General features: G+C 43.9%; 1 protein-coding gene across 2 annotated transcripts in view; it reads right to left on the reverse strand.

Moving 5' to 3' along the window:
• The window catches only part of URB2 (URB2 ribosome biogenesis homolog), a 423,522-nt gene that overhangs the window by 69,077 nt on the left and 327,489 nt on the right, over nucleotides 1-26,956 (reverse strand). For both annotated transcript variants that reach the window (XM_085611919.1, XM_085611920.1), the window contains exon 9: nucleotides 4,722-4,861. In XM_085611919.1, the coding sequence (XP_085468045.1) occupies nucleotides 4,722-4,861 (140 nt within the window). The remainder of the gene's footprint in view (nucleotides 1-4,721; nucleotides 4,862-26,956) is intronic.

The raw sequence follows: 26,956 nt of genomic DNA on the forward strand, positions 1-26,956 counted from the left end.
ATCTATAGCATTTATACTTCAGCTTAGGAAAGAAGGCTGTAATTGGTGGTAACACCGGCAACGGAAGACTGCATGGAGAGATGTATTCCTATCTCCTTTTGTACAAGGAAATGGAATTTGACTTCCGAGCATAATAGTTTGGCTAAGTAATTTCTTCATAGTCATTGTCTTAGTGGGTGGGGGTTTCAGAATACTTGATACAATCATTCAGTCATTCAAACAATCAGTCAATCCAGGAAAGAGGGATTTCCTTTTTAGGTTTTGCCTGCACAGTGCTTGCGCTGTGTTTGAGAAAGCTATTGTTTTTAATATAAACTTCAAAGGGAGCAGCTCTTCTCTTTCCGGGCTTCTCATTGGTCCCTGTACGTGTCACTTACCTTTCCTCCATTTCTATTGGATGTAGCATATTTTCCTACATTTACCAATGCTTGTTCCTCATCTGCTTCTCTTATCTGTTTCCCGCTGCCGAAATACTGTTAACAACCGCTTTGGTGGCACTATATTTTCATAAAGTTTACTCTAGCAGCAAATTTATTTAACAATTTATCACTCTGAGAGATTAAGTGATTTACATAGAATCACTGGATCGTGCATGGCGCCGCCGAGATTACAAACTGGATCCCCAGCTCTCGAGTCAGCAGCTCTGGCCGCTGCACCACATCTTCTCCACTCCCTTGTTATCTGTCATGAGGCTCTTTCCTTCTTCAGGATGATGATTGATAAAAACAGCTCTTTATTTATTACATAGGCGAAACTGATGCATTACCAATGCTTTTTAGTACAGGTGATGCCAATACACCTAGAGGGGGAAAATAGTGATCCTTTTTTATTGTTACTGCAATCCCCCTCCTCCCAGTTTCAATTTGGTGACCAAAAGACACAAGGTATGCAGCAGTGAACAATTACACTAGGCAGAGTTGTCCAGTGCTTCAGCCAAGCAATGACTGCCACCCAGTATCAGTCCCTCCCAACAGACCTCAACAACCCTCAAAAGACCATCTTGTATGGAGGCACTGGAGGCTGGTCCCGCTGCTCTCCAGCCCTTGAAGTGATACGACATTTTTAAAGTTTTGGTTGTTATAATGACATTTAGGTGATATAATTAGGAATAGCGCCAAGTTTTGGAATGTTGTTAACAAACCATTTTTTTCAAATAATAACAATAGTCCATTGGAGTGTAATATTCCGGAAGAGGAGTGGCTTAATCATTTCAAACATATATATGGGGATCATGGATCCTCAAAAACACCATATGCAGTTGAGAACTACACTTTAGTTTTTACTGATAAGGAAGTAGCGGTGGCCATTGACCAGATGTCAAGCAATAAAGCACCTGGACCGGATGGTGTCCCGGCAGTACTTTTTAAAAACAAAATGTATTATTACGGTCTAATTTACTAGCAAATGTTTTTAATACGGCCTGTGAATTTGGCCTGCCACAATCTTTGTCTCAGTGAGTTATAGTTACGGTCTTCAAAAAGGGAAATAGAGGAGGCCCACAATGTTATAGGCCAATTTCACTGATAGATTCTGCAGTGAAGGTTTTAGGAAGAGTTGTCCTTGGCAAACTCACTGACTGGTTAAATGACACTATTATCCTCTCAAATTTACAGTATGGGTTTAGGTAAGGGAGAGGAACCATGGACCAGTGTCAAAATTTGTTTTTATTGGCCGGGAAGTACAAGATTGCGAAGAAAGGTTCACTCCATTTGGCATTCATGGACCTTTCCTTGGCCTTTGACCGAGTAAATAGATCCAAATTATGGTATTTGTTATTAAAATCAGGTTTGGAGAAGAATATGGTAAACTTTCTGGCCGATTTGCATAAGGATCTTACAGCCGCAGTGAGATTTGACCAAAAAGGCAACCTTATACGAGACATCTGTATTATTAAAGGAGTCAGACAGGGATGCATCTTAGCCCCACTTTTATTCACTTTATATATTAACAATCTTGATTCAGTTTTATTGGGAGCGAGTAGGGACATCCCAAGTATGGGGGAGAGGCTAATTCCGGCTCTCCTACATGCGGACAATGCCGCCTTGATATCTAGAACAGCAATTGGCCTACAGCATCTTTTAACTACCTTTGCCGATTTTATGAAGTCACTGGACCTTGATGTTAATTTCTCAAAATCTCACACAATGATTCTGGGTCTTAAGCCTAGGAAACCCAAGGCTCTTTTTTGTGAAGGTAACGTAATACCACGAGTGACCTCTTTTACATATTTAGGGGTTTTATGTGATGAAAGGGCTACATGGGTACCACAAATTAAAGCAAAAAGAAATGTACTGGCCAGATCTACCCTGGCTGTCCTTGACTTTGCACGCAGAATAGGGCAAAGCCAATGCAAGCAATGCTAAATATATTCAGTGCCAAATGTATTACCATAGCAAGCTATGGCTCTGACCTTTGGGGATACAGAGAAGGTAGGGATATCCAAATAATAGAAAAAAAATTCCTAAGAAATTTGCTATCTGTGCCAGTCAACAACATCTTATATAATCCACCAAGAAACCGGTCTAGGTTTTATATCAGACCTAATCGGTATGGCAACTTTACTCATTTGGATAGGAATGTGGATAAACCCGGAGCTAGGGATGAACCGTAAAATTATTTGCGATTGCATAGCACTTGATCATGCAAGCAGAATCCCCTGGATGAGCTATGTGAAAAGGCTCGCCACTTATTTAGGAAGCCCAGAGATGTTCAACTTTCCAGAAAAGCTGCTAGAGGTGGATTTGATTTGGGTTAAAAATACATACCTGCAGGTGTCACAGACGGATAGAGGCCAGGGAACTGAAAAAGCCATTGGTGCGGACACATCAATTGTTATCCACTTCAAGTGCAATGGAACCCTATCTAAGCATAGTAACTAATCAGCACCATTGTTTCCTTCTAGTGAGGTTTAGATTTAATCAATTACATCGATTTCTTGCAGAACCAAAGGGATGGAAAAAGATTGAGGACATGGGTTTGTTTTATTCTGTGAGCACTTTATGCACATCCGGAACCGGTTCATTTTACCTATTTGAAGGGGTTAAGGATTTTTAAAGGCTAGACCTGCTTTTATATATTTGCAATTGCTGACTAATGTTTGGGAAATTTTTAATATAGCTAGTTTTCTGACAGCAGCGGTCAGAATAAAGAAAAAGAGAGGGATCGCTATGAATTAGATCATTTTTAACTATGGTGAATTTTAATTATTATACCATGAATTGCGTTTCTGCAGATGATCTAGATGCAATTTTGTACCCTGTTGGTGTTTGTGTAATTGTAGTAAATAATGTGTTTTATGTAGTATGCTTTTATGGTTTTAATTAAGCGAATAAAGGGAATTTGACTGACTTTTAGGTGGCACTTGGATGACATGCACTGAAGATCAAATCATGAATGTAATTATAAAATTGTTTATCAGTTCAGTTCATTAGGTCTTTATTACGAATTTTCATCATAAAAGACAAGAGTTTACAAGGATAAAACAGATTTAATTGTTTTTAAAATACACCATCATAAGCTAAATCTAAGACTTAAACTATATCACAACAACAATAATTAATAAGTTAATAAATACATGTTAAAAAAAGTATTAAAAAAGATTAAATATATAACTCAGCAAAAAGGCTTAATCTTCATCGATTAATTTACAGGGGTTAATCAACTTGTAAACCACACAGAAGTTAATGTTCAAACTTTACCCGCTGCTAAGAGGTCCCGAGTTTCATCATTGACCAGCTACTTTGCCCCCCCCCCTTTTTATTACCTAAAGCCAAAGCCCAGCTCAAAAACTTTGTTACACCAATTACGACAAGGTTTGTAGTGTCTGATTTCGGTATTCTCTTAGCAACCATTGCCGATCTTGTATTCAAAGCCACGCATACTGGTTTCAACCAGATGCTCCTCGGCTGGTGTTAAACAGGGCAAACAAATAAAAAATGATCAATACTTTCGCTAAGATCATGACAAAATGCGCACTTATCGTTACTTGTAGAATTCCATTTACTTGTAAACCTGCGTAGGGGTAGTGCACCTATCCTAAACTGGTGGTACAATTTGCGATCATAGGGCTTTGTAATAAGATCCCAGTACCCTTCCAAGAGAGTTTCATCCTTTAATTTGAGAAAATCCCTAGAAAGTAGGTGGATGCGTTCAAAGAATATATTTTTTCTCACAATACACCTGACAAGAAGTGCGAACATGCATTTGATTTTTTACAACATGTTTTGTAACGACTGGTCGATTGGGGACCTCTTTGCTTTTCTACGAGTTTATATGTCCCCACCCCAAATGTTTTTGAATGGGCATGTCCTCTTAATGAATTGTCTGAATTGTCAGGTGTGCCAAGCGCCATGCAATATATACGGGTATGCAACAGCCAATGCCACAAGTAACAGTAAAATCTGTGCAGTGTGGAGAATAGCCATAACACATGCTTCCTCTGGAAGCTGATAAACAAGAGAACAGAATCACTTAATACCTTGTGATGAGTGGTATTCATCAGAAGGTATTCTACATATGCCTAGGTTTCAAAAATCTGATCGCTTCTACTGGTTATTCTGGGTTTTTGACTAATCAGTGATTTGCTTTAGAATCACACTATGCATAGTAGATCTGGGTCATGTTCTCGTATGACAATGGCTATGATCTGGTCATGTCACTCTAGATTTTTAAACAACCACCCCTCTTTTACCAACAATATACTGCAGATCTTATTAACTTACCTTCTGAAGTTCGTTAACGTACTGAGAGACCATACATGCTGACAACACTGTGAACTCCTCCATTTTTGTAGCAATGTGCGCATACATCCTCTCCACAAGTTGTGCACATTTCACTACAGCGTCCAAATTAGATACTGCTCCTGGAAGATCATTTGCAAAATTAAAATCATAAAGATCAACCAACGACTCCTATATCAGATTGCCTACAATTATGTCTAAAACAGTTCAAAGAATGTAACGTGTTAAATGATACTGTTTTGAAAAACAAATTAACAACCGTTAGCTTTCTGGTTTGTTAAGAAAAGCATATCTATTTTTAGTACAGGGAGTGATTATTTGTCTGAACCATAAATAACAGGTCTCCGGGCAGTATAGCACAGGGTTTATGACTGGTCAGGTAAGATTGGCAAGAAGGGGTCACTGTGCTGTGGTTTAAAGGCGGTAGTTTGCTGGAGTGTACTTGTAAACATTTTTTCATAGAAGAACATACTTCAAATTGGAGTGTGGCAGACATTTTATTCTGAGGTAGAGCACAAGGAGAGGAAATAGAATAGCAAAGAAGTGACGAGCAAAGGCTAAAGCAGATAGAAGACTTCCCCAAACAACATTCAATCCATTACCATTAGATTTTGCTTCCAAGAAGCTCAAGGCAACAGTCTGGAAACCAGTGTTCCTTCCCTCCCACCCAAAAAGTCCAACAAACAACTAGCTGTTCGTTAGGTTTTAGTTCTAGTCACAAATCCTTTAAAGTCCTTTCAGAATACAACTCAGTCAAGAGTGTTGGATGGTGGAGAAAGAGGAAGAAGCTGTGCAGTGTAACGGAAAGAATTATTGCCTTCAGTTTTTGAGGTTTCCCTTGAAGAAGATTAGAACACAACTCAGTATCAAACTGGTGATAGAAAGGCTTCAGGAAGAAATGTTAGAGATTATTAAGGGACCCGGAGGGCTATGGGAAGTTTGAATTAAGAGACTTGCTCCAGAGAGCACTGAAAAGCATGGATTGCGAACCTGAAGCTCTTTTTTATAGGCCTACATTAAGTCCATCCTTAACTAGGGAAACATGGAAAATCAAGAACCTAAATTATTGGACATGATATATCTACCCCATGAGAGGAACTACGTCTATTTAAACAAAATCTTTTTACTGGATATTTTGAAACTACAACATGGAACACTAACAAGGTAGTACTTGGTACATAGTATTTCCAATGACAAGCACAATCATCTTACAATGACTTAGCTGGTAGATTAGATTAAACACAGGATGGTAAATGACAAATGTATAATGCTGTCAGGGTAGAGCTATAAGGGAGTTCAGTAGGTTTAGTACCAGCTGACTAACAATAATTGGGCAATTCAGGCAATTTTAGTAATTGAGGCACCAGGCGCTACTGCAGCAAATTTCAATATTGCATGTTAATGGAAGAAGCGGGCCAAAGGGCATCTAAAAAGTATACAGGGGAGAACGTAGTGAGACGGTTAACATCAGATAGGACATTGTAATGGCTATAGTTCTGTAGAAAATTAGAGGCAGTGAAGTGAGTGCTACGCATATGCATGGACAAACTCTTACAGTGTGACGCTAAGAAGGAGAGTCCTGTATTTGCCTAAAAGGAGCATGACATCCCGCTCAACTGGGATATTCCCCCAGGTCTCGGTTTCGTCACATCCAAAGCACTGCTCTCTGCTTCACCCCAATAGAGTAATGCAGCATGACACACAAGCATGTCAGTGACGATTGTTATATCTAGTTTAGGGTAAGGGCGTGCTTTGCTAATATTAGAGCCAGAACCACAAAATGAGCTGCCACCTAATTCTTCTTTGTGCGCATTAGCAATCCAAGAGCACAAGCATCCCAGAACTCAAGTCTGCAGAATTGGGATTCAGTGGCGTGGGAGTAGTGGATTTTACACTAGTATTGCAACAGTGAAGGAAAGGATCATAACATATGTTGGAGGTCTGCATGTGGGGAATTACGGTGCAGGCAGAGTAGATGAGCATCACGAACATTCAGTTAAGTTGGGGGGTTAAATACGCTATGTATGTTTCTAAAACATGCACTTTGGAACACGGAGTGTGGGCACTGCGACTTGTCATCCCATTCAGACTTATGGAGAGCCCTGCCTATATTCTGCTTCCAAGTCTTGCAACATTTGTTCAGGGAGACCCCCGTGTGTTCCCTTGTGGCCCAATATGAGCACTTGGGAGCATGCAGCTGGTGCTCACTGTAAGCAAAGTTTGTTTTAATTTTTTTTAATCAGTTTTTGGAGTATTACTCCACAGACAGACTAGTGACAAAGAACACAACCCAGGAGCACCCACCTCCCGCCCCCACCAGGGCCACAACAAAACCAGCACTATTCCACCAAGCTGGTCTCCCCCGGACATCTCCATACATGGGTGCCCCTGGATACAGTCGCACCATCGAGTCTCATTCCACACCGTCTTCCAAGTACCGCCAGGGGCCACACACTTTCTTAAATCTGTGTGGGCATCCACACACCTGATAAACCAGTTTGTTAGCCCTCATGCAACAGTTCAGGTTTCCCTCCCAGTCTGCCACCTTCGGGATTGTATTCACCCCCTAGTATCGATTATGTCTATCCGTACCACAATCAACTCCACGTCGCTGAATATTAATGAATACCTATCCTAGGTGAGTTCTCCCCAAATCCCCAGCATCACCGGGCATGGTGTTAAGTCAAGCTTACGATCAATGACCTGGGATATCTTGCCGCTTATAGTTTCCCAGTAGGCCCTTATCGCATGGCAGCTTCACCGTTTATGTATCAAAGTTCCCCTCTGCCAACACACCCTCAAGCATAGGTCGTAACCAATCCCACCCATCGCGAACAAGTCATCCTTGTGAATTAGTATGTCCTATGAAGTATTTTTAACTGCATTAGCTGGTACTCCGCCACATCACTTAGTAAGGTCTCATATCCCTGTAGTATGTGTTGAACTTGTAGGTAGAAAAGGAACTGACCCTCTGTTAGCTTGAATTGTTAACGGAGCTCTGCACAAGGGATCCTATGCTCTTCCCGCCAGACATCTCCTAATTTTGAGATGCCTATAAGGTCCCACTTTCCACATCCATGTACTGTATGAATTTCCTTCAACATCCCTGAAACCCACAGAGGTGTCTCTAGCGTCATTTTCCCCTTCCACCCCAGTAGAGTTTTCGCCTTTTGTCAAATCTTAACCACCACAGCTGTCGCAGTCAGCAGATAGGTCGTCCCGCCTGTTCCGTGTACGTCACACCCGTAGCCCCCAGGGGCCACTGCTCTCCTGTCTCTAATAGGCAAAGTTCCCAATATGGTCAGAATGCCCAGTCATATACCACCAACAGTTGGGCTGCTCAGTATTCTAATCTAAGATGGAGGATGGCTGCCCCCTCGGTCGCATGGTTTTCTGGTCAGGGATGCCAGTGCTATTCTGGGCACCGCTCCATACCACAGTAGTAGCCTTTTTGTGGCCTCTATGTTCCAGACCAAAGGGTCAGGTATTTCATACAAAGTGATTTGGAGAATATTGAGGAATTTGAGTAGGTAGATCATGGACTACAGTGCAGCCCTGCCCAGCATGTACAGAGGTAGCTTCCGCCAGTATTTTACATCTCTCCTACACCCTTCCAGTTTCTCCGCCTGGTTTTTTCGAAAGAACATTTCTCTGTACGTGGTTATGTATATGCAGAGATATTGGAAGTCCCTCATCACGCATTGCATGGGGTAGACCCAGATGCTCGCCGGCGCTCAGTCAGTCAACAGGTAGGCCACCGATTTACTCTAGTTAATACAAATTTCGGCAAACTCACCAAACACCTTGAGAAGCAACAGATCTCTTGGGACCGATCCTTCAGGGTCTGCTAGATAGAGAATGTCATCTCCGTAATGCGAGATCATAACCTCCCAGTACGGATCCCACTTCAAGCCGCAAATAAGAGTGTCTCCTCGTAGCCACGTCGCCAATGGTCTAACAGCCACTGTGGACAACAGGGGGGCTGGGAAAGAGATAAAGAGCACCCCTGCCTTGTGCCCCACCCTAGCCTAAATTCTGTTGAGTGCTCTGTTGACCTTGATATGATCCAAGGGCTCCCAGAATAATAGTCTTCCTCACTCCATGAATGACAGGCCGAAGTCCATCTTCTGCAGGATTGCAAATAGGTATGGCCACTCCACCAAGTGAAATAGTTTCTCAGCATTAAGGGCCAGCAGTATCGCTCCTGTAGTCGATCGCTCCAGGGCAGGCAGCCAAATAAGCACCTTAAATTATGTTATGTTAAAAAGACTTCTATAGCGCTCTGTTACCCAGAGGTGTCCTGGCGCTGTATGCTAACCACCTAAGAGAAGCTGAAAATACTGCTGACAAAGAAAATTTATATGAATAACCAGGTCTTTAATTCTTTCCTAAAGGAAAATACTCCTTAAATTATGATTGGTGGATCTGTAGGGCATGAACCCTGACTGATTTGGAGCGACAACCATGTCCACTACTTGGATCAGATTGCTTGCCAACACTTTTGCCAAAACCTTCGTCTCCATGTGGAGAAGTGAAATTGGCCTCCATGAGGCACACTCCTCGGACGGCTTCCTTTCTTTGTGGATTAGTAAAATGTCATCCTGGTGTAGGTCTGGTTGCAGTATGCCCTGCTCTCTGGCTTCACCATACATGGCAGGTATGGGGACCAACATGTGTGATTTCATTAATTTAAGGAACTCCCAACGGGAGGCCGTTCGGACCCGGTGACTAACTTCCCTTAAGTTGGGTCAGGTACTCCAAAATTTCTATTTCTGATATCTCCGCCTCCAGAGGCCGTCTTGCATTATCCCAAGCTATGGCACTGGATGTCCCTGATGAAGCCATCTACATAGCCCGATGTCCCAGAGCCATATTTGGCATACCTGTCCTAGGTACTCCACGAATGTCTGTGAGATGGTGTCCTGTGTATCCGCCATTCTCTTTCTCTTTCTAGATACTCTATAGATCCATCTGTGTCCCTCTTCCCACCTGGCCAGCCATGCCAACATCTTCAATGCCTTGTTGCCCGACTCAAGACAGTCTGCTCTGCATGTGCCTGTTTTGGGTCGGAGCCTCGCGCTATATCAAGAGTCTATATCCACCCCTAAGGGTCTCCACCGGTTGAGCTTGCAAGATGCGGTTCACCACATATTCCACCTACCCGCGCAAGGTCCCAGCACTCCCTCTCCCTTTCCTTCTTTTTCGCCCGCAAACTGTGCTTTCAGATGAGCCCTCAGCACTGTTTTACAGGCTTCCTGCAATGAAACTTGGGAGGGTGCTACCCCTGCGTAGTCTTGAAAATATGACAGTGGCCTGTTGTACAGACTGTCTTTTTCTCAGTCCGTGAGTTCCCAGAGATTAGTCTCCATCCCGCCTGTGTCGGGACTTGGGACAAATACAGGGTAGTGACCACTGGGGAGTAGTCTGAAATGCCCGGGGTAGATAGTCGGTGTGCCTGAACTCTCCACAGCTTTGGAGCTAAGTCAGCAAATAATCTAATTGGGAGAGAGCGCCCATAAAATTAAAGGCATACGGGTATTGTCTTTACCGGGGATTTTCCTCCCTCTATAGGTTCATGATTCCAATTGCTTCCAAGAAAGCATGCAGACAGGTATCTGGTCGGGGTTGTGTTCCAGTCACAGTTACCATGTCAAGGTCCCCCTGCAGCATTAGGTTTAAGTCTACCCCCCACGATCACTAGGCCATCGGGCGTCTCCATCAACAATTTGCCGAGTTTGATCAGTCCGCCTGATTGCAGACCCTGTGCCTGCCATTCCAATAGCTGCTAATGGTGGAATAGCACCCCAGCAGATCAACCTAGGTGTTGGCCACTTGGGAGCAAAGACTTGCGTGCCAAAATCTCTACTCCTCCAGAGCCACCCGTGAACCCAGCATGGGCTAGCAGGCGGTAGCATCAACTTTCCTGTTAGATGCATCTCCTACAGTAGGACCAGATCTGGGTCATGTCAGTTCACATACTTGACCACAATGCCCTGTTTCAACCAATGCCCCAGGCCATTGGCATTCCAGGAGTGGACTTTAAATGTTTGTCCTCCCGGGAGGTGTTGTGTTAATGTACCTGCCATGCTTTGGGTTGTGTAGTAATGTTCCACTGTGCGAATGTTCGCATTATTGGGTTAGTGGATGTCTCTGAATCAGTAATGTCTCAATGCGTATGGCAAGCTCTAGTTATTCTACGGGTAAGAAGCTGGCTTTATGTAGGCCATACAAGTCTGTGCTCCAGAAAGAAGAGTAAGCACTCCTTTTGAAAAAGGTCACCAAGTGTATCTATGCCAAGCACACTGCAGCGTCGTACGTTTACGGCGGCTGGGTAACTCTGCTGTGTAGGTATGCCTAAGAGCGGGAGGGCAGGCACATACGACTTGATGTGCTTGGTCCACAGTATACTGCGATTAATGCATTGACAAGCTATCTTTACCAACTGGAGAGAGACTTCAATAATTTTAACTATGGCCAAAAGGAGACATATCTTGTATTGACAGGAGACCAGCACAATGTCTACAACTTCATTCAAAAGCAACCACCTACTAAAGGGGATCCTCTATGCAGCCAAGATTAAAGGCATAGTGTGGCGACATTCAGATGGATCACTCTACAGGTCTGCTGGGAAAGTCCAATCTCCACAAAATTAACTGTAGCGCTCACACATGGACATCCTGATCGCTGTACCATTTCATTCATGTCTAATCTGGAACACTGAGCCAGCTCAGCGTAATGGGCTCCCAACCTTCTATACACTTTGGGAAGCCCAAGCGTTGGAAGAAAACTGCACTGCAGAAGACAATCCTAATTTATTTTTTTTTAACTGGAAAAAGAAAACACTTGATGTTGGCTCTCAAAGCAAAGAGTCCTATAGCATGTGTTTCCCAGTGAGCAAAATTCATTTCCTCTACCTCAGAGTTCAGTTTCCACTTAAGGAGGGTTACCATCAGACTGCTGAAAGCAACTGCTTCAGCACAGTTCACTCTTGTATGTGGAACACAGAGAAATATGGCTCTAGAGAAACATATTCGGCATGTTTTCCCAAATATAATCAGATTCTGTATACTGTATTTCTATGCCACAGTTGGACTCACAACATGAACACTGTTCTTCACTGAGGTAAGGAACACAGCCACCGATAGCCCTCAGCTAAAGCAGACCGATATGGCAAGAAAAAACAATTTAGGCATCCAAAGGCCATTGAGTGAAATGTTCACCGGATGCCTCCACCCCCAAATTAATAGAGAGTTATTTGAGACTACAGACAATTGAGACCAAGGCTGAAAGAAAAGCTCTTCATGCAACTTTTCCTCCCAAATCTACCTCTGCAGATCTTAACTCCTTTAGAAACCAGAACTGCAACACACGGATACTCCCCAAGCCTGCTTCGGCCATCCCCATCCAACACTGCTGTGATTTCATCCTTACAACAGCAAGAGGAGGAAAGAAAAAGAGTCTAGAGGCTACCACGGAAAAAAGCAAGCTAAGATAATGACCTGTGTCGCTACCACGGGGCAGAATAGTTGATTTATGGTAAGAGAAACAGATGGAAAGGCCTTTCACTTTTCACATCCAGGACCACTCTGATATTCACGTCTCGGACCACTCTGATATCTATTAACATTATAGCAGGAGAGAATCAAACATTGAAGGAAAATCTCAGGAAATCACCGAAAGTTCAGCCAATGAAGAGTTATGTGACAGACACAATCTGCTTTCATTGTGCAGTCAACAAAAGAGAAAGACATAGCTCATTTTTGGGGCAAAACCACTGCCATCACCTTAGTCAATACCCTTGTGCTGACGTCACGTTGAAGTGAGTTGCAGTAAATTGCTAATGCACCCCACCAACCTCAAATAAGAGAAGAAGTTGGGTGATCATGGGCATAAAAGTACATGTTTTGAAGTTACAGAAAAAAAACTTATAAAGCTGCAGTCTGCAACTTTGCGGTAAAATTGCCATACAGCACTTATACTTTGCTAAAAATGTTTGACTTAACAGCCAAAGTCAAGCTATCAGAGCGCTTTTCATGAGCACCAGTTGCCTTACAGAAGGACATTCATTCATTTTGTTAGGCACGGGGAGCTTAGGTGATTTGTCCAGAGTCACAGGATGTTGAACGTCCCTGCCGAAGCTCGGACCTGGTTCCCAAGCTTTGCGGTCTACCGCTCTAGCCGTTAGTCAACATCCTCTCTGGGGACAGTATTGAATCTATCTTTGCCTGAATAAGCAAGGCCTCGCACTTCCTCCTCTGGTATTTCCATATGATAAGGGTGGGAACTGAATGGAGTACTAGTGAAAATTTCCTGGTAAAGGGGCAAAAGTAAACATGCTGAGTTGTTTGAAGAACTCAAAGAATTAAAAGGCCACTGCTCACCATTTCATAAATAGAAGCAACACTTGTCTCTTCCTTCTCTCCCCTTAATTCTTTTACTCCATCAAGACAAATGCTTAAAGTTGTTTTCTTGCAGCCGAAGGGGCAAGTTTGTCTTCTCTTGAGAACAATTCCTAATGCATGGAAGTACTGTTGACGATACTGTACTTTGTGAATGGATTTCAATACCCTTGGAACCTCTGATATTATGGATATACCTTTGTGCCCGAGAGAGTATTCTCAGTTACATTTTCTTACAACGCCTAATGAGGACTAAAGCACTCAGTCGAAAGCGAGTATTTGAAGATGGTATCTAAGTACCACCTCTTGCCCATAAAGGTAATTATATCAAACCTATGTAAAGTAAATTCTAATTCCTTCATCCAATCATGGAGTGCCTCCTCAAACATGAACTACAGATCTTTAAACAAGAGCAGAGCAGCCATCTTAGCCATGTACAGCACTGCATGTAAGTAATACGGCAAAAGGCTTGCTGCACTTGAGAAACAGAGCAATGCTACAAAAAGCGAGCTCCATCCTCCTCAAAATGGCACTTTTTTTTTAATACTCATTGTGAAAAGAGGGCAGCAAAGCCAAATCCATTCAACCTGGATTTGAACTACATTGCCTAACCTTCAGGGGGCACTACAGTGCCCAGCTTCAAGACGGCTGCACTGCTGTGAGACTTCTTGTATCAAGTCAATAATCCTGTTAAATGTAACAACCCCGGGTGACATTGGAGCATAGACTTATGCGACAGATGGACCCAGAAATTGTGGCGCCTGTTGATGACTGAAGCCTTCCCTCACCCGATTGCTTTCCCCCTCTTGCGACACAACTTGCCTGAGACACCAGCAATGGCGAAGCTGGGAAGAGGATGTTGATTTCCTCAATGGCCTGCTCAAGCCGCCCGCCGCTCGAACACTGCCACTGCCACAGCCTAGCACCAGCACTCTAGCTGTGCAATCCCGGCATAGTGGGGATGCCGGGCCTGCAATCCAGCACAGGCCCAGGAAATAACGCATCTGTTCCACGGCTGATGGACTCTGAAGGGAGGACCATCTGATAGAGCCTCCTATAGGCATGCTTCTTGTTCATTTCCTTCATGAAACAAATACAAGGGCAATCCTTGACAATACACAAGCCAAACTGAGCTTCGACTCATCTGAGGCTGCCAGGGCGCTTTCCAATGACCTGCTGGAGGGGGTTTCCAAAGACCGAATAACCTGACATATGCTCTCTACTACAGCATGTGCAGCAGAGCCTAACTTCCATAGACAGCAACCTTGACACCCTGACTTTGAAAGTGGATGCAATGGTGGCCAAGCATGTAAAGCAAGACTAACAGAAAACAGAGGCAGAAACAAAAAATATCCACTATCGAAGACGACACAGCGGGCACCAATAGGAAGCTACTTGAAATGCTAAAAGTTTCTAAATGCGGTTAAAGCTAAAAATGAAGATTTAGAAGCCAGATCCAGGTGAAACAACCTGCGCCTGGTAGGTCTCACAGAATCCCAAAATTCAGGGAATATGGCCAACCACATGGAAAATCTCCTGAAATTCATCTTCGGATCCAATGCCTTCTTCCCACTATTTGCAATGGAGCAAGCTCATAGCTCTTTGGGCCCACAGCCTCCACCTGAGGTGCCACAGAGACCCGTCATAGCCTGTATATTTTACTACCAAGACAGCCCTGTGCCTTGCCCGAGAGAAGCAACCCTTGTTACATGAGGAAAACCAATCTTTCCATATATCTGGACTTCACTCAGGAGGCCAGATGTTAATACCTACCTCCTAAACACAAGCTGCGACAGGTGGGCATTCCATATGCGATGATGTTCCTGGCACAATTCAAAATCACATACCATATATATTCACTGATCCACAGGCCAACTCGCAATTCGTAAAGGCGGTGGAAACAATTCATCAGCTTCACCAAGACAGCTGGGCTCCTCAGAGGCCAGCTTTAGTGACGTGGAGTGAAAGTAAGGGATCGATTAACCTACCTGAAACTAAACAGCTACCAAAATGTCTTTTACACTGGTCCCTTGTTTGGGGTACTGTCACTGCAGACAGCCCCGGATCGGACGGGCCTCGTTGTGTGGGGCTGCTGGGCTGGGAGGCATACTTCATGTAACAGGTGCATTTTGTATTTGGCTGGTACCTAGGTAATTAATCTTTGTCACAAATAGGAAAATCACAACCGCAACAGCTGGATTGAGCCTTCTGTTACATACCGTTGCTGCATGAACACGTCGTCACCGCCCTCTAGACTATATGCCCGGCAAGCAAGTCTTTTTAGAGGAACTGTTAAAGGCCCGCACTCTGGACTCCTCCAAAGGGTAAACTCTGCATAACAGAGTTGTATGGGTATAATAAACCATACTATGATACATATCATTCTAATTTTTTTGAAATGTTTGTGGGGGGCGTTGACTTCATTGGCAGGTTGGGGTGGCTGGTAGGGGGGAGAGGGTGGACACATGCAATCACACACTAAATAAAGTATAATGTTGTTTCAAATACAGAACTCCTGATACAATTATCAGTAGTACGCGTCACTTGTAAGCTAAAAAACACACTAGACAAGCATACACAAATGACATCACACCACGTGCCTGCCGCACCCATTGGCTTGCTAACGTGGAATGTCTCAGGCATAAACAATCCCAGTAAGGCAAGCCAAATACTTGCCAACTTAGACAGCCAAAAGATTTACATACCACTCTTACAAGAGACACACAAAGGCAAACAAAAATCTTCCACATTCTTAGAAAGATGGTGCTGTCAAAGATAGCTAGCCAATTACTAATCATGCACAAGGGGAACCACCATCTTGGTCAGTCATGGACTGTCTTTTACTTATATATGAGGAAAATGGTCAGCAGGGGCAGTACAATCTTATACAGTCCCGCATAGCTGGACAGCACATTATAGTTATTAATTCATATTTCCCTAATACAGGCAAACCGGATTTTATTCACCAGGTGTGGAGGCAAGGCTCTAGCGCCCGCCACGGTGCTGTGTGGGTGTGTGGTACAGGATGGTTCAAACCCAGAGACCCGCAACCACAACGCCGCAGCTGAGGCTCTCCAACATCTCCTAAAGATGCAGGATCTTACTGACATAGGGAGACATAGATATCCAGATAAAAGGGAGGGTAGGGCATGCATGTGTCAACTGCCCATGGGTCCTGTACTGACTACTGGGTGGTCTCGAGAGATGTATGTGGTTATGCTACACATATTAAACGCCTTCAACCCACACACTGAGATCATTCCCTTGTTCAACGAATCACTGACATGCTAGCCACCACATGCCATTGATTTACCTGTCACTTTTCCCCGTGGGAGCTCACAGATGCTGCATTTGTAAAAGAGATAAATACAGAAATACTGGGATTTTTCAAAGACAATGAAGCATCAGTCTCATCCCTGGTAGACTGTGGGACACATATAAAGCGTGGGCATCTGTATCGCAAAGCAACATGGGGTGCACAGAGCAGTTTGGAACAGGATCATGTGGTGGAATGATCGGATATACAACTTCAGAGGCTTGTCAGATTTTCAAATTAATATTTTAATGCAAGGATTTTAAGAGAAAATAGACTTCAATAAGGAAGAAAAGGGTAAAAATCCTGGGGTTTCCGAGTATGTTGGGGACGGTCAACCACGCAAATCTTTCAGTGTGATAAGAGAAATTAGTTCCTTTTCTTTTCTTCCTCGTTCTTTAGAATCAGGATACCGATGCCACTAGCACTCCCGGGAGAAGACCCAGGTAAGTATACGTTAAGAATTTGAATCCTCTGTCTTTTACTTAGATCTTTATCTTGTATTGCTAGAGTGGTTTTCACTCTTTAATAAACCTTAGAGCCCTTCACCCAAGCGTATTCATGCACTCGATGCCGCATTGTCTGGTACGACGTCCTGGGTGGCCCCGGCGGCCCCACCCGTCGAACCCAGACCCGTGAACTTGTCAATCGACTCATGTTTCGTGGGTCCACCACCACCCTTGTCTCTCGTCATGGTAGCTTGCAGCGCACTCTCCGCACCTCCGGATCAAGGCAGATGGGGCGCCCGCACCAGTGTCTCCCCTGCGTTGGCACTCCGTAGACAGACGCTGCCCGGCCCATGCACACGGAGCAGAGCGAAGGACGGACGAGAGGCGGGAAAGCAACCCCGGCCCGGGGGCCGCAATCCACCGGCGAGAGCCTCAGCCCTCTACTCGCAAGCCAGCCTCACCCCAATTCGCCCGTCAAGGTCGTCCAGCACCTAGGCCGCGGGGCCCCGCCAGCAGCACCGTCCCCCGGACCTCCAACCACCCGTCCGTGGTCTCAAAGGGGGTGCGGCCCGATGCAGTCGCCGATCATAGGCCCAGACGCCCCAGTCCGAGTCGGTGATCGTACCTTAGCACAGGCCAGACCCTCAGGGTACACCGCCCTCTCCCTGTGGTCGCGCTGCTCCTTCTGGCCGTCCCTACGCCCCTGGCTCGTCGCGGGGCACCCCCGGTGGAGCACCCTCCCTGCCCGGCGAGTATCCTCAGCGGCCCAAGGCACCCCCAAGGCCGAGGTACCACGGGGCCCGATTACAGTTCTCACCCCGGGACTCCGATGACCAAGGAGCCCCCGGGCAGCTCCCGCGAGGGCTCTCCAGTCCCACCACCGCAGCCCGACCTAGCCGCCGATCCCCCAGCACCAGACTCAGCCCCACTATGGGGGGGAGGGGGCGCTCGTTCCTCCCGCTGCTACTGGCCCACTGCGTCTACCAAATGTCCGGGGAGGGGGCCCCCCCGAAACCCGGAGCCGCCGAAACCGGCCTTACTCCCGGGCACTGATCAGCCACAGCCCATATTCTCTGTAGGCCGGGGCGTCCCCCCCCCTCCCCTCAGCTGCTCACCGGTGCTCTCAATGCCGACATGCGTTGTCCTGTCCCAGGGGCCGACCTGCCCCCCGAGGATCACCGCCGCCGCCGGGCCGTCTGCTCCGCAGTCAGCCGCCTCAGGCTCCCTGTGGCCGCCATGCGCCTCGCGTCAGCTCCTGGGTTTCACCAAAATCGAGGCCCCGGCTCCACCTCCGATCACCAGGCCGCGCCTCGCCAGCCTCCGAGCTTCTCCCCGCCGGTCGCCGCCTCCGCTCACCGATCGCCCTCCGCCAGTGACCAGTGTCGCCACGCTCCCTCCAGGACTAGTCAGGGGTTCGAGGGAGCCAGAATAGTCGTCGGATAAACGTTGGGCTGGACGGAGCTGACTAGCACTCGTCCGCCATGTCTGCTTGCTAGGCCACGCCCCCATTGCTTGGTTTTAACGTGAGGAAGTGTCACACATTTGGCAGTAGAAGTCACTCACAAGTACCTTAAAACTGTGGAAATGTCACACATAAGCAATCTGTAAACTTGCCAGCAATGCTGGAGCCAAATGCCAAAATGCATTGTGTTTTTACTACCAAGTGGACTAAAAAGTCTGCATATAGCTGAAAAAAGAACTACAAATGGCTTTCGCTGAAAAATGCTCAGCCTCCCTGCCCACCCTCACTCCCTTACTGAGTTTTCAAAGCTGTTCCTGCAATGGGGTCTCTTTACGTCAAGACCAAGCCATTGGCAGTACAAGCCCATCTGCCTTTAAAAATAAGGCAAAAAGTACAATAATGGGAATAGGCTACAGAATACACGAAGAAAACCTGCAAGTCAGATGGTTATGGGACTCACACACCAACGGGGGTGTGGACCTAGCGCACTCCTTCAGATGACTCCACGTCCCCCAGAGGGGCACGCCCAACAGTTTGAAGACCCCCGTTAGGTCATTCTTTTTAGGAGCAATCTAGCCGCAGCCTAAATATGTATGCTATAGATAGGCACAGACAGAGTAGGCCTTTGCTAAGGTAGCGCTATGGGCGGAGAGAAATTTGGCGCCCTTGCTGATGGTAGTGAAATAAATGAGGCAGCAGGGGGTCTCTTGTGTGCACTGGTCGGCCCTGGCTGAGCAGTGACTGGCCCCTGAACACAAACATCCCTGAACCTCCCTCAGCTCACCAAAATAACCCGTAGTTTAGCTGCCACACGTAGGTGATGATTTTGTTGATGCGTGCCAGCAGACGGACAGAGATGAAGGAAGGAGGCTAAGGGGGTGTTAAAAACATGACCAGCTGTATGATAATGAAGGACTAAAAATAATTTGATCTGGCAAATCAGACAGAAACGAACAAGCAGGGACATAGACAAGGTTGTAGCAAGATGAGAATGGTTATGCTGTTGGCATAACCTTAATGCACACAGCTCCATGAGACCCTCAGAAAAATGGTGCCCTGGCCTCAACTCGCCCATGCTAAAGGCAGACCCTGGGCACAGAGGTACCAGCCTCTTTGAAAAGGTTTTGAAAGCACGTGCACTAGATCATGTGCAATCCTAGCCTTGGTGCTGCACCTGTTCAAAATACTGAGGGATGCCACTGGCAAGACTTCTCTTGCGAGTGAGTGCCTTTGAGTGCCTCCGCAGAGGTGGTTTCACTGAGAATTTCCCATTGACGACATGGATAGAGAAACTCCTCTGCCTGACATCAAGTTCCTCCTGTAGTATCTTTAGTATCTGCACCTCCCAACTCGTCAGACCCAGCTGTCGATTAAGCCTTCAGCGTCAATGGGATCTTTGGCTTTGGTGGTGTCTTTGGATGTGAGCGAAGGAGATCGGTATTGTTGGGTCGAGTAGGGCTCGAGGGCTATAGAGGCTTGACACCCTTCAGCAAAGGCTTGGATGACTACAAAGCCTACTGTCAGTGCCAAAGAGAGCCTGAATGTGGAAGGGGTCCAGGAGGCAACAGCCCTTCTTGTTCATGCTCAATGCCAAACTCCCACAGAAGTGGTCCTTTATCTCAGCCTGAGATTTGCAACCTTGGTTTAGTTGTGTGGCTCCCTGAGACAGGTGTAATACTTACAGCACTGGGTATCTTCTTGCTTCAAGGACCAGTTACCATCTGCATCATGCTTGGACTCGATCAAAGATATGGTTTTTAGGCTGGTCACTGGCTGGGCTGCCGTGATTCCAATGGACCTGAATCATTGCTTCTTCTGCACAAAAAGTATCTTCTTCCCAGAAAATGTCTAGAGTTTCACAATATGTTTGTTGGTGCATTTTTTAGTGTGCCCAGCTTCTCTTCCGGAGACATCTTAAGGTCTTCTTTAAGCGGAAAGCAAGGCAGAGGTTTCAGATGTCATTTTGGCCCAAGCACAGATACTTAAGAGCTCCACCAGGAGAAATGTTTTTTTTGTTTTTTGTTTTGTAGTTTTCTTATGGATCATAAGGCATTGGAGTGCTTTACATGATCACCAAATAGATTATATAAGGTCACAATTTTTTAGGTATGGGGAGATTTAATGATGTGCCCAGTATTAGAAGATGTTTAGCAGATGTGAGGACTAACATGGGTTCCCAGTTCTAAAGTCGGCTGCCCTGGCTGTAAGGCCACATTCTCTCCCCATGTTGGAAAGATGGTTCCATCACCCCCTTCAGGTCGGAAGTCTACGGTGTTGATGGTCGAGATGAGGAATCATGGACCCTGAAGCACACAGGGAGGCCCCCAGCATGCAGGGCATCGCATGGTACTTGGTGGTCCTCCAAAGGTGTCCCCTGAAGATAAGCTACATAGAGTCGTTGAAGCTTGGACTGTTCTTCCAAAACACTGGTGTTGAAATGGAATCATGTGTGCCTGAGTTTTTTTTGAAGAACACAACAAACTCTAAGCCATTTCAGTGTATGGCCAATAGCAGAAAAAACAATCTAAACTGGAGTTTAAGTCCATGCACACTGTGGACCAAGGGTGGAGTGGCATCACATCTAGTGACTTAAAAGACTTCTTTGAAGAAAAACAACTTGCAAACGTCAGAGCTCTCTCTAGTACCATGTGGCTTACATGCTAATTCTGTTAAATTTCTTTCTATTAGTGGGGTAAGAAGCCAATGTATTTAAGTGGCTTTGAATCAAGAGTCAATAACAATTATAGAGAAGGTGTTCATTTTGCGATTTTTTTGTTGGCTGAATATTGTAGAATAAGAAGAGCCACTTTCAAATGATTACAAACATAATATGACAATTCAGGATAATTTATTGATCTAGTAATGTAGAGTTATTTACAAAAACAAAAAAGACTTATCTTATGTAGGAAAATGGCAAAACAGCACTGTATAAATTCATGAAGACGGGATCTAGACCATTCATCACAGGGTTATTGCTTTAACCTTAAGCATGTTACAATCTGCTAGAGAACTGCCAGGTTAATGGCCACGTGGTGACACAGTGATGGAGCTTCTGGTCAGTAAAGGTGTTGGCTGTGTCCTGGATGCCAGCAGATTAGGGGATTACAGATTTTAGGGTGTTATTATTCTGACAAAGCAGAAATTAGTTCAACATTAACGGTAAGACCGATAATCAGTGAGGGAACTATTTCAGGTGTTTGTAGCTTACAGCATCATTTACCCCTCTTATCTTACTGATCTTTGTGGAGGATGTCAAATCTATCTGGAGTTCGGTTGAGAATTGTAAAGAAGATACTCCATAAACTGATTGAAGAAAGTATATTCCAAATGCAGCATCCCCAGCATAACCAACGCTTTCCAGCTTACAACTGTTCAAACCCTCAATCAACATTCTATGCTAGGTCATCGGTGACCTCACAAGATTCTACATTACTAACATTACAGATCATTACACATCTTCCTTCTTATGAATTTAAACAGAACAATGAATAATAATGAGAATAACACATAAAACAAATGTACATACTGCATCACAGCCAAAGAACATTAAGTTTTACATACGTCGCCTATACTTAGATATGAGAATAACACATACAAATTTACATACTGCATTACATCCAAAGAACATTAAACTTTACATATGTCACCCATACTCCTTACAGCACCATTCTCCAAAACTACCACACTACGTTTTACCTCTCTTACTCTGCATGGAGCTGAATTTTTACTCTCTCCTTTGGGAACAAATCCTCTTTTCTTTACCGCCACCCAATCACCGGGTGCCACCACACAATATTTCACCCCTTTCCTCTGATTGTAATACATTACATTCCTATACTGAGAATTCAAAGCTTTCCTTTTGATTTCCTCACGATCAACCTCCACACTCATTGCACCACCTCTTCCTCTAAACCATGCAGGACACTCTTTGACACCAGGTTGCCTTCCCTTCAAGGAAACAAATGGAGAAACACCTGTCACAGAATGGGGAGTAGTCCTGTGAACCCACATCATCTTCCTCACTTCCTTCATCCACGGAAGATGATTAGCAAGTGACAGCTGTATATTATCCATCACCAACCGATTTAGCCTTTCAACCAAGCCATAAGCCTGTGGTCTAAAAAGAGCCACTTTCTCATGTATAATTCCCATACCAGAAAGATAACTCTCCATCTCTCTTGAAACAAATTGTGCCCCATTATCCGATACAATACTCTTAGGAATACCTTCCTCTATAAAAACTTCCTCAAAAAACTCAATAACGTTAGCAGAAGACACTTCACTAACAGCCTTGAGCACAAACCATTTGGTATGGTAATCCACCAAAATGTATCTGCTCCTCAGCCCTCACTTGGATATAGGTCCTAAAATATCCACAGCCAATCTCTCCCAAGGTCTTTCAGGAAACTCCATGACCTCTAGAGGCGGTTCTCTAGTCACTTTGTTCTCATCACTGTTAGCACAAGCTACACAATTCTTTATCCTTTCCTCAACATCATGATCCAATCCTGGCCACCAAAATGATTGCCTTACCTTCCTTTTTACAATTCCTCTGCCTAAATGTCCCTCATGAACAATGTCAAGAATGCTTTTACGAATCCCCTTAGGAGGAACAAACTGACCTCTGCTCATGAGCTTATCACCAACTACACTCAACTCTTCCTTGACCTTAAAATATTCAAGCATAACCCCACTCAATTTCTCATTCTCATCCCAACCACACACAACTCTCCGTTCTACCTCCATCATAACATCATCTTCTACTTTTGCAGCCATCCATTCTTCTGCAATAATAGACAATTCTCCATTCAAAAACACACCATCTCTTGGTGATACCTGAGCAACAACATCATCAGATTCTCCTTCCACTGGCATTCTTGAAAGGTAATCTGCCACAACATGTTTGCTACCTTTCACAAATTCAATTTCATAATTATAGTCCATCACTGACAATAACCATCTCTTAATTTGTGGCGTCACATTTCGCTCTAGACCTCCTCCACCTTTGAAAATATACGTTAGAGGCTTGTGATCAGTTCTGAGCCTAAAGAGAATACCCCACACAAAAACCTAAATCGATGAATTCCCCAGCAACAAGCCAGAGCCTCACGTTCAATTACAGAATACGTAGTTTCTGCACCTTGTAACCTCCTAGACGCGAAGGCAATTATGTTTTCCACTCCATCATTGACTTGTGTCAACACTGCACCAATCCCTACCTTGCTTGCATCTGTTGTCACGTATGTTTTTGCTGAAACATCAAAGTGTCCCAACGTTGGAGCATGGATAACACATTTTTTCATCTGCGAAAATGCAACTTCACACTTTTTACTCCATTCAAATTCAACTCCTTTTTTCAATATTCTCCTCAAAGGCTCTACAATTTCAGTAAGTTCTTTTACAAACTTAGCGCAATACTCCGCTAACCCTAATACCTTTAGCATAGACAGTGTGCCCCAGATAAGTTACTTCATTCATACTGATATGACATTTTTCTTTTTTTTATAGTCAAACCATGCTTTTGCAACCTCGTCATTACTTCATCAAATAGTTTGTCATTCTCAGAGGTATTTTTTCCCACAATAAGTATGTCATCTTGGAAACAAAACAAATGCTTTAAATCTTCAAATATGTTTTTCATAATTCTCTGGAATACCGCTGAGGCAAGCCCAAACGGCATTCTTTTGTAACGGAACGCACCCAAGGGAGGGACAAATGATGTTAAATGTCTAGATTGTGCATGTAGATCGACCTGGTGATATGCTGATGTCATATACAGAACTCTAAATATCATACCACCACCTTCCATTCTTAACATTTCCGATATAGTCGGAAGTGGTTGTCTGTCCACCCAAATATTTTTGTTCAAATCACGCAAGTCAATGCACAACCTGATCTTTCCCTCTCCCTTGGGCGCCACCACAATGGGCGCCAACCATTCGGATGCTTCAATTGGTTCAATTATTTGTTGCTGTAATAACTTATCAAGTTACGCCTTTAAGAGCACTCTCATAGCATTAGGAACGTTCCTCACCTTGTGCACAATAGGTTTTGCACCATCATTTAGTATGATCTTATGCGAGAACCCTTTTAATAACCTCAACTTATCTGAAAAAACCTCCGGATATCTCTTCACCAGATCATCAGGACGACTTTCATCAGGACGATTTTCATCACAAACTTCCTTCACCTCATCATGATCAACCAACATAACTGGTTTAACAGCATTAGGATTTATAATAATTCCAAGATCACGCTGATGGCGCCATCCTAATAAATTTGAACCATAATCAGTAACATAGACTCTACCATGCACCTTACTTCCTTTGAAATTAATTGTCATCCATTACATACCTAGAATTTCTATTTTCCTTCCAGCATATCCTACAGCTTTTATATCTGGTTTACTCAACCGATACTTATCTGTGTTCTCCCAATTATTTTCAAAGGTTTGCTTGGAGATTAAGGTGAACAAACTTCCTGAATCAACCAAAACTCTCACAGACACCATATCCAGGAACACATGACAATGAGGTTTCTCCAGTTTATCTGTGCTTTCCAATTTTACAACACATGCACCCAAGTTCTCATCATTACCCTCAACCTGTACTTTACCATCCACCACAGAAATGATTTGAACAGTTGAAATCAATTCTTCAACACTGTCCAATTCTTGGTCCACCTGTTGAACTCTTCTCGCACCACCAAACTCAACTCCGGTCCGGCACATTTTTGCAAGATGACCCCTACTTCCACATTTCCTGCAAAGAACACTCCTAGCAGCACATCGTACACTTGACGCAATGTGTCCAGGAGCACCACATCGGAAACATTTCAACTCTCTCCAATCACTATTCTTTTCTTTCATCTCAGTATTCCCCTTGCTCCTTATTTTCACATTTTTCTTTATATCGCTACCCTTAACATTATATTTTTCCTTAGATTGTACTAGCGCCACTTCATCAACATTAGTCTTTTCTTTCACATTTTGTGTATCATTCATTTCTTTTAGCCACATTGTTGTGTGCTCCATTCCTTTAACAATCTTGATAGTCTCTTCTAAATTAGGATCTTTATTGAATAACTTTTCTTTAATCCTTTTGTCATTTGTACATCTAACAATCTGGTCTCTAATCAGTGAATCTGTCAATTGTTCAAAACGGCATGACAATGCTAAAACTCTCAATGTAGCAACGTAGGAGGCTATATTCTCATCTTGTTTCTGAACTCTTGAAAAAAACTTATGTCTCTCCAATACTAAGTTAGTCTTAGGGGTAAATTGGATATCAAAGATTTGCATCGACATTTCAAAGACGTTATGCGGTTGTCCGTCACCCATACCCAACGACTGTTCCGGCAAATCTTAATAAATCCTCCTTCCTTCAATCCCTAGATAATGAAGTAAAATCGCTTGTCTCCTAAGGGGTCCATACCGATCTCCACCAATAGCCAAAATATATGTGAGAAATAATTTCTTCCACTGTTTCCACGGCACTAGTGGATCGCCAGGCGAAGACAAAAAAGGTGGAGGCGAAGCCATAGACTCTTAGCCATACCTGCAATAAACTAATACAATGAACTAACACAAAAACTTAAAATAATAATTTAATATAATAAATGAACACAACAAATAACCATAAAAAATTAAAACAATAAAGTTTGTTATCCTTTGTGATCCAATACTTCAATACCACGTAAGTGGAAGAGTCAGCACTTTCCTTAAGTCATGTATATAAAGTAGCTCCAATCCTATGGGAAATAAACATTCAGTAGTATAAATAACCTTAATGGCTCATGAGATTTGCATAATTTTCTTCAATAGCCAGATTTCGGCTTCCTTCAGTAGGTGAAATAGCATTATGGCTCATGAAGGGATGAGACTTCCATTAGGTTTCTTTAATTGTCCCAGTGTCTTGAAAATATACGAGACACGCACTTGTTTTCCTTTTTGTTTGTTTTTTTGTGGCGCGCGCAGATTTACACGTTGGTGTCACTTATTAAAATTCACAATTAAACCTGGCGCGCGCCGACTTGCGTGCCGGTTACCAGGACAACCAGAATTCAATCAACAATGTGGCGCCGATAGCCACAATCGTGTTTAAGACTTTTCCTACGCTCTTAATACCTGCCATTATCAATCAGCTTAAATATCGTTCGGAACACCTGAATTAGCAAACATTATCAAAAAAAAACTTTGACATTAACAAGGGTTACACCAACTGCTTAACTACACGAGGATAAAAAGCATCCTTATATTAACGGTAAAGAAGTCAATTATGTTAAAAAGAAGGCTGCAAGTATGAAAATAAGAAGACAAAACATTTGGGTTAAAACTAACATAACTAGGAAGCTCTTCCAGGGTTTTCAGGTGATATATATATGAAAATAAGAAGACAAAACATTTGGGTTAAAAATAACATAACTAGGAAGCTCTTCCAGGGTTTTCAGGTGATATATTAAGTTCACTTGTTTTATTGTGAAACTACAACAACAACCAAATGCGACCACAAACAAAGAAACATACATTTAATCCTCAATGTTGTAGAGACATAACTCAACAGACACGATGAATGAGCCATGTGTACATTTTGTAA

Source organism: Triturus cristatus, chromosome 6, assembly GCF_964204655.1.
Source record: "Triturus cristatus chromosome 6, aTriCri1.1, whole genome shotgun sequence".
NCBI lineage: Eukaryota > Metazoa > Chordata > Amphibia > Caudata > Salamandridae > Triturus > Triturus cristatus.